This window comes from Aedes aegypti, chromosome 2 (genome assembly GCF_002204515.2).
Source record: "Aedes aegypti strain LVP_AGWG chromosome 2, AaegL5.0 Primary Assembly, whole genome shotgun sequence".
NCBI lineage: Eukaryota > Metazoa > Arthropoda > Insecta > Diptera > Culicidae > Aedes > Aedes aegypti.
Window position 1 is genome coordinate 177,319,679 of NC_035108.1, and position 8,680 is coordinate 177,328,358.

Genomic DNA, 8,680 nt, shown 5'->3' on the forward strand with positions numbered 1-8,680 from the left:
TTAGCAGCTCTCACATTATTGACCAATGTCTACGAAAAAACAGAAATGTATAAGGGATTATGCCGACGATAAAAATGTGTTATCATAAGCATGAAACGAGCTCACCAGTTGGTATTCCATTCTCGACCAATCACAAATGTCTTATCGCACTTGAAAACGATTGATATTGATTCCGTCGCTCACCCCACGGGTGTTCAGTAGAAAATGAGAATGATTACAATACCTTTCTGTAATTATAGTGAAGAGCGTATTTTTTTCTCTCAAATTGCTCTCTGGACTCCCTAAAAATTGGAGACATTTTTCTTTTCGCTCGAGTTTTGTCAATTCAATCGAAGATGGCGTTGAAACAGCAAGCACTCCGCGAGCGTTTAGTACGATTTTACTTTACGAAGTACGTGCCGAAAGAAAGGAACCCGACGAACTTGCCCCATTTCCGTCCCATTGAGGATTTTTGGACTCCCTGTACAAAATAATCTGCAGACTAAGGATACGAAGTAGTTGTCAATGGAATTGTATCCATGGAGTGGTGAGTTAAACAGCGCAAGAAGTGATAGATACAGCTCGAAGCGCTTCTGGGGCGTCTTTGAGCTGTATCTGGTTTGATGAGGAGGGCCAGATGGTGACGGATGAGAAGAACGTACCAGACGTCGAATGTTAGTGTCTGGTATCAGGTTGAACGTAGAGTGGTACAGTAAGCAAGATCAGCCAAAAGGCGAATCCATCGCAGGAAGATAAAAGAGTACGATGAAAAAAAGATATCCGAGGTGCAAAACTGTACTGAACATAATGATATATGACGATTCTATGAAACTGTCAATGGCGTGCGGAGAAAGTCAGCGCCATCTTCCATTAAGTGCAACGATAGTGAAGGTGATTTGCTAACTGAAAAAAGATGGTGTCTGCCAGGCGGCGAGACCTCTTCGAATCGTTACTGAATGGTGGGAAGCATCGGAGAACATAATTAACATCGGCAACGATGGTCAAGCTGTATAGCCTTCATCACTAGATGAGATTAAGAGGGCGATTAAGGAGAACAACAAGATGAGACGGCGAGATTGGGAGAGTCACCTGCATCTAAAATAAACTTTCGGATCAACAACAGATTGAACGGTTTGCTTTCATTGATTTTAACGATTACTTTTATTAACCTAATTAATATCATCATCAGCGTATCATGTCTCTGTACAAATTCGTTCCATCACGTTCAGGTTTAGTCGTTTCACGTCGTAACAAATGGAACATAAAACATCTCAATTGAATGTGTACATATGAGTATTGTTCGAGTTTGTATTGCTATTCGCGTACGGATGCATCTTCATTCCGACCAGGGCCGAAGCCCGATCGGGGAAATCTATATATTAAAACAAAGTTGCACGTCGCAACGTGTGATTCCACACTCCGACGCCCGGATTGTGGAAACGGGAATTCAGATGAGCGATGCCAGAGAAAAGTACAGTCACGTTGCAGAACCGGTGGCAGCGTTAGATCTTTCCGTTTGATCACCCGTCTTCCTTCCGTTGTTGCACACTTTATACGTACAATTCAAGATAGAGTTTTGTGTCGTTGTCCATTGATGCGAAGGTTGCCGCCGCTCGTAAAGTTGCTATTCTGGCCGGTGTGATAAGAGAGAGGGGTGTAGACGTTCAGGAGTGAGGCAACAGATTCGAGGATGGTAGGAAATAAATAATATTTGGCAGTTCGTGGGCGGGGAATAGCAGCTCTAAGGGCGACTTGCGTTGTGGGATGAGGTTTGACGGATTTTGTCAATGGCGATATTTAGTGGTAGTGGACAGCGGCGTGGGCTGGGGCGTAAGCGTGTCCGTAGACAGCTGGGGCATGAGCGGCGTAGACGGATGGGGCATGAGCATAGGCAACTGGGGCAGCGTGCGAGTAGACGGCTGGGGCAGCAACGGTCTTCACGACAGTTGGGGCATGGGCGTAGGCCACTGGGGCAGCATGAGCGTAGACAGCTGGAGCAGCAGCATGGGAGTAGACAGCTGGGGCAGCGTGCGAGTAGACAGCTGGGGCAGCGACGGTCTTAACGACAGCTGGAGCGGCATAAGCAACTGGGGCGGCAACGGTCTTAACAACGGCTGGGGCAGCATGGGCAACGACGGCTGGAGCAGCATGGACCTGTTAGGGAAGAAGATATGTGTGCGTTAGATGGGATGGTGGGAATGAAGCTTATTGGTTTTGTAGTACCGATGGGCCAGATTTGGTGACGACAGCGTTGAATCCGTTAACATCATCGGCGGTGTAGTCGACGGTGCGGACGGAACCGTCAGGTTCGACCAGGGAGTACTGTCCCTTCACAACATCTCCATCACGGCTCTCGACCTGGGATTTCACATCTCCGGTCAGACCATCATGGACTCCATAGTTGAAGGAGTATTGTGGGTGAGACTGCAAAGAGGAATAAGGAAATCAAGTTCAAAGCATGGACTACAAATCACCTGAATTTGTTACGCTCAAAGCATTCCGTTATGTATGGCCTGCAGGCTGACAACAAACTTGACCTATACATTCTTTGAATTGAAGCAATTTTATGGCATCTGGGCAGAGAGCACGAGGGGTGGATAGTGGTTAACTTATGGAGATTTATTGCACGGTGACTGAAAAGGCTCTACTCGCTTGGTTAGTCGGCAGTCTGGTTGTTCGGTCGACCGAGAAGCAGAGCAAAACAAAATGCGAAGAGAAGTTACGTTCACTCCCCACGAGCCTCTTTGCTGCGGAAGGTAGCACAGGTACTGGGTTGGAGCCATTCATCGAATAATGCGTTAAATTGAATCGCAAGCGGTAGTAATTACGCGATTATAATCAATTTAATGACATCTTGGCAACACGCGGTGTTGGCACGCCAAAAATTCGTTCGTAGAGACGGGGTTCGCTACTTCACCCTTGTTCAAGTCGTCTGTCGTTCGCAGCATTCCGAAGTCTAGCCTCAAGTGCTTCCCGTGTGGGAAAATATGGAAATTGAGACGTCGCTGTGTCTTCACGTGCTCGTACACCCCTTCTCTAGTGCGGCTTCGCACCCTAATGGGAATCTAATTGAGGAGAGGTTGGGCTGAAGGCGACAGCTCTAACTAGTAAATAGATGTCGCTAATTAGAACCATAAATAGCTGCTCTGGCGGTTGACTACGCCGTTGACGCATGGAATCTCTAAATATGCACCGTTTGATCTTCACATTGACTAAGGGAAGGTCGCATTCGGTTGTGATTGCGTGCTTTTGTGAGAAAAATAGCAACAGTCTCATTGCAACGAAATGCGATCAAGGTTAGGTCATTAATCATGAATTTTAACGGCGCTACTCAGCAGGTCGGATGACCAGCAGCAAGTATCCGCTACCGAGTAGCGGTGGCCTTTCCTTGGATCTTCGAACGAGAAGCGGAGGAGGCAGTTAATGCAATGAAAAATTAAGCGCATTTCTCAACGACGATCAAAACGACCGGACGGGGGTGTGACATTGCTCGGTTATGTGCGCCGCGTGCTCTCGTCCGTCATCTTTGGCGATTACGATGAGCTTCATAAGGAAGTGTGTGCAGTACATGTTTAGCAAGGCTTGCCTGCTCGAGAATGCGGACGACGAAGGTGGTGTGTGAAGTTGATGCATTAGTATTTTGAAGTAGGTAGACGATGAATTGATTAAGAAACGTGGGCTCGTAAACTATGCGATTGAATAGAGAAATTTGCCTAGAGGAATGTGAAGTTTTTGAAAGACTACCTAAAGTTTAAAACTGTAAAACTAAACGTGGCAAGAATGGAAGAAAGGACGTTTCTCTGGGATGCAATCTTTTTTCCAAGGGTGAAATGGTCAATATTGATAATTGCATTGAAATGAACAATCAGTTCGATGCTCTAGACAAATTTTCCGAACACCAAATCGAAGCAGCCTCTAGCCCAGGCTCTTTGATTCAAGTGAGGAAGCAAAGAGTGCCGCCTATCGCGGTCAGTTGTTCCGAATTTGGGGGATTTAGGCAGGAGATCTTGAACTCAATTAGGAGAATGAAGGTCTCCTTCCAAATCACAAAGAAAGGAGACTGTCGCGTTTTGCCGAAAACTCTTAGAGATGGCGAACTTCTTTTCAAACATCTTGAAGAGAACAAGCACAATTGTTTACTTATGTCGACAAAACTGAACGTTTGTTTAAAGTCGTCTTGAAAGGTCTCTCAAGTGACTATAAGTCACCTGAAGAGATCAAAAATGGAATAAATTATTTACTTGGATTTTCTCTAGTTTAAGTAAGTATTAATAAAAAGAGAATTCAATCTGGCATTGTTCGGAAAGGGCTTTCTCAAGATTATTATTTAGTTCGATCAAACAAAAAAGAACTAAATAATATAGAAGCTTTAGAAATAGCAAAACTTATGTTTGATGTCCGTGTGACATGGGAACATTTCCAGAAACCTGGAGGAAATTACCAGAACCCCACTCACACTGCCGTCGGTGCCAAAAGTAGGGTCATTGCACCAAAAATTGCCGCATAGATGCTATATGCATGATTTGCGAAGGTTCTTCTCAAGCTTAAAACGTCTGTCCAGTGAAGGAAGATACCGATAAGTTTAAATGCGCTATTTGCGGGGGCAATCATAAGTCAAATTTTGAGCTTGCCCTTCGCGTAGGCGAGTCATCGAGGCTCGTGTCAGGCAGATGAAAAGTAATATCCGTTTCGATAACGGTCGTTTCCGGAATTTGCCTGATAGAGTTTCGAACAATGCTCATATTCCAGTTAACGATCGCTTGATCCAGAATCATACACATCAGGAAGATAATAAACATACTCATTCACAAACTAATTTTTATCCGTCGGGTAGCCGTTCCAATCTTTTAATTTCGAATGGATTTGCTCAAGGTAAATGCTATGCCGATATTGTAGCAAGTAATTTGAACTCCTCCCCTTTTCATACTACGAGTAACCGTTCTTATTGTTTCAAATCAAATAAAAAAAAATCCTGCCGCCACAGGAAACTTCTACTCCGTCTCTTTGTCTACCGAAAACTCTAACGGAAAATCATCAGATAATGTACCCACTTCAAGTGATATGTCTGCCTCTGATTTTAATTTTCTAACTGAACAATTGAATCTATTGTTCGATGCAATGTTCAAAGCCACCACTATGACTAACGCAGTCCAAGTTGGAGTAAAATTTACTAATCAAATTGTTATTGGTATAAAACATCAACTGTTTTCGTCATTTGAAACTAAAGTTTTTGAAACCTTAGGTGTTTCACACAGTTTGGCAAATATATTTTCATATCTGCCTATTTGTAATTTCAATGCTCTGGACAGCAAGTTAATTTGCTCCAAACTGACTTGCGAAAATTGACTCGCAATAAGTCAAATTTTTTTGTCATTGGTGATTTTAATGCCAAGCGTCGGTCTCCAAGTAATTCCAACGGCAGAATTTTATTTGATGAGTGCTCAGGATATTTCTCAATTCAATACCCTGATAGCCCTACATGTTTTTCCTCTTCTGGAAATCCATCTACGATTAATTTGGTCTTAACCGACTCTAGTCACCTTTGTAACCAACTGTTACATTTCAAATATCCCATGAAGCGATTCTCAATCGTATCAGCTCCACTTTCAATTATTTTCGAGCCGACTGGAATTTATATGAAACATTCATCGATAGTTATCTTGATATTAACATTTCTTTACAAAAAAAAAAACTTGATATTGACAAATGCTCTTGAAATTTCAACAAATTCTATTGTTGAAGCCACTAGCATTGAAATTCCAAAATGTGAAGTAAATCTTGATTCGGCTTAAAAACGGGAGGAGTAGACAATTTCAACATCAAGCATCTGCAGAAGGAAATCAAGAAACGTTTTGCACAATTAAGAAACAAAAATTTTTGAAAACAAAATTTCTCAATTGGACTCTGGCTATAAGCCTTTTGGAAATTATCTAAAATTTTGAAAAAAAAAACCTCAGAAGCCAATACCGGCATTTAAAGAGGAAAACAAATTAAAACTAACTAATTTCGAAAAAGCTCAAAAACTTGCTATGCAGTTTGAAAGCGCGCGCAATTTCAATTTAGGACTTACTAGTCCAATTGAAAATCAAGTTACTCAGGACTTCGAAAAATATTCTCAATCAAGTGAACGTTTTCGAAAATGCCTGTGAGACTGATTAGGAAGAAGTGAGAACTATTATTTAAAAATGGCGATGATGGATTTTTCTACATCCTCCTCAAGAAACTTCCAGAGAGAAGCTTTTCATTCTTAGTTGATAAATTTAACAAATGTTTTCAAATTTTCCTGACAAATGGAAAAATGCTAAGGTTGTACCAATTTTTAATTATCAGAACTCCAGGTCTGCAAAATTTCCTGCAAAAGCTGGTATTCCTCAAGGCAGCATTTTGGGACAATATTATACAATATTCTCACAACTGACTTACCTGAGTTACCTCAGGGATGTCAAAAGTCGTTGTCTTTGTCAGGCCTCTCCGCCAAAGGACGAAGCCTGCGTGTCATCTGTAGTAGATTGCAAAAGAGTGTGGATATTTTTTTCTTCATACTTGCAAAAATGTATGATTTTTCCTAATACGTCCAAAACTCAACTAATAATATTCTCACATAAACCTAAAGTTCCTTATTTGAAATCTTCAAGTTGACATGTTGTCACGTTGAGAGGGGTCCTAATAAATTGGTCAGATGAAGTTAAGTATCTAGAGCTCATGCTGGATAAAAATTGAACTTTCAAAAATCACGTTGAGTGCATTCAAGCCAAATTTAACAAATATGTAAAATGTCTCTAACCTTTTATTAATAAAAAATCAAAACTTTGTCTTAAGAACAAGCTTTTGATATTCAAACAAATTTTCAGGCCAGCCACGTTGTATGCTGTACCAATATGGACTAGCTGTTGTAATACCCGGAAGAAAGCTCTGCAGAGAATTCAAAATAAAATTTTGAAAATTTTTCTGAAGCTTCCTCTCTGATATAGTACTAATGAGTTATATAGAATATTCAATATTGAAACAATAAAACAAATCAATTAAAATAATTAATAATTTTAGAAAAAAAAAATCGTATGAATCAAAACCCCGAAGTACTGAGTGCACTACTGCAAAAGCCAAATCTCTTTTAAAGATTGATGTATTATGATATTCATGATACTTACGTAGTAATCTCCCTTGTATTCAGTGGCCAATGGGACGACACCAGCGGCAGCCACTCCGAGGAAAGCCACGCAGACAAGGGTCTGGAGATGATAGAAAAGCAAAAATAAACCATGAGTCCTTGTTTTTCACTACGGTCACAATTCTCGTAAACGATCCCCATTTGGAAACACTGGAACTGCAGATCACTTTAATCGTGACCAGTTGATCACCGAAGCACTGCCAACCTATCCCACTAGTCCCCGGATTCTGTTCAAACTGATCACTTAAAAGATCCAAAGTCCACCGTTCCAAACAGGCGATCGCCACCGCGAATTTCCTATATTCCGCACCACACATGAACACTCACTTTGAAGAAAGCCATTTTTTAGTATTTGGGGTTGTTGTTTTTGCGATTGATTCTAACGCTCGACGACGAGTTCTGAACTGTGAATGATATCGGTCTGATTGCGCCCTGCTACTTTTATACCAAACTCCACCCTGACCGGAGATAGATCTAGGAGTCACACTACCCCGTCACCAGAGCAGATCACCAGCATTTTTTTTCTTTAATCTACCTTTCAAACACAAACTTTTTCTCGATTCTCGGCGTCCCATCGACAACCGGAGGATCTACCACACCCCCGCCTCGTGCACTGTCGCACCATTACCCACTCACACATGGCAGCAGCGAGCTTGCGCGTTCTCGTGGGTTGAACCCTTTCCCCGTGCCGGGCCGTGCCGGGTGCTGTAAAGCAGTAGATTGCACTGTCGATCCTTCTCTCCCGCTCTCAGAACGGACGAATCAAATGACGATCAGCCGAATGGGTAGTAAAACAAATCAATGCGTCACTAACTTTAGCAACCAGCCTTCCGTCATAGCTACCAAGCAACGTTCGTCCAGCTATGCGACAGAGTTTGCTCTCGTTACGAACCTCGAAGGTCCTGGCGCGGTCGGATGGTGGTGGTGGTAGCCGAAAGCAGCGTCAGTGACTAACGAGCTGTGAAGTGAGAGATCTCGAGAGCGAAAAATTTGTTGAATCAAACGATCAGAACCCCGTGCACTTGGTCTGGCCTACTCGTACTAGTGTGACGGTGTAAAGGTATGCGATATGCATTTTCCCCATGACAATACGAAACGAAACTATGAACGGAACTCCTAGTTATCCTCCAATAAATATATTTTTAAACATTTTTTTGAAATGTGCAGACATGACGATGAAATCTTACGCAACTAGGGTTGTCATGTGTATTACGACTTAACCTATGCGTACCCAACGTCTGTTTTTGAGGATTTTCAAATCTTCAATCAGCTGTTAAAAAGTCATTTTTCAACCGATTTTCATGAAACCAATGGCATGCGATCCAGATTTGTCTAAATTTGCAAGGGCCGCAAAACGGAACCGGTTCACCTAATGGTTCCGGAATTATTCCGGATTCCGTTGGGGTCATAACCTGTCGAAATACGAATTTTCAAACAATTTAACTTCTTTACTCATGCTATTCGATATGTTTATACATAAAACACTATCAATATATATAATCTGTTTGTTTGTTTGTTTGTTTATTGTCCAGT

The 8,680-nt window shown here is 42.0% G+C and overlaps 1 protein-coding gene across 1 annotated transcript; it reads right to left on the minus strand.

Moving 5' to 3' along the window:
- Nucleotides 1-1,116: 1,116 nt before the first annotated feature.
- On the minus strand, nucleotides 1,117-7,622 carry LOC5574271 (cuticle protein 19). The gene is made up of 4 exons (XM_021843264.1): nucleotides 7,475-7,622; nucleotides 7,128-7,208; nucleotides 2,203-2,403; nucleotides 1,117-2,133 (listed from the first exon to the last, which is right to left on the minus strand). Exons 1-4 carry the CDS (start codon nucleotides 7,487-7,489, stop codon nucleotides 1,777-1,779), a joined length of 654 nt encoding a protein of 217 aa, XP_021698956.1. The 5' UTR covers nucleotides 7,490-7,622; the 3' UTR covers nucleotides 1,117-1,776.
- Between the last annotated feature and the right edge of the window lie 1,058 nt (nucleotides 7,623-8,680).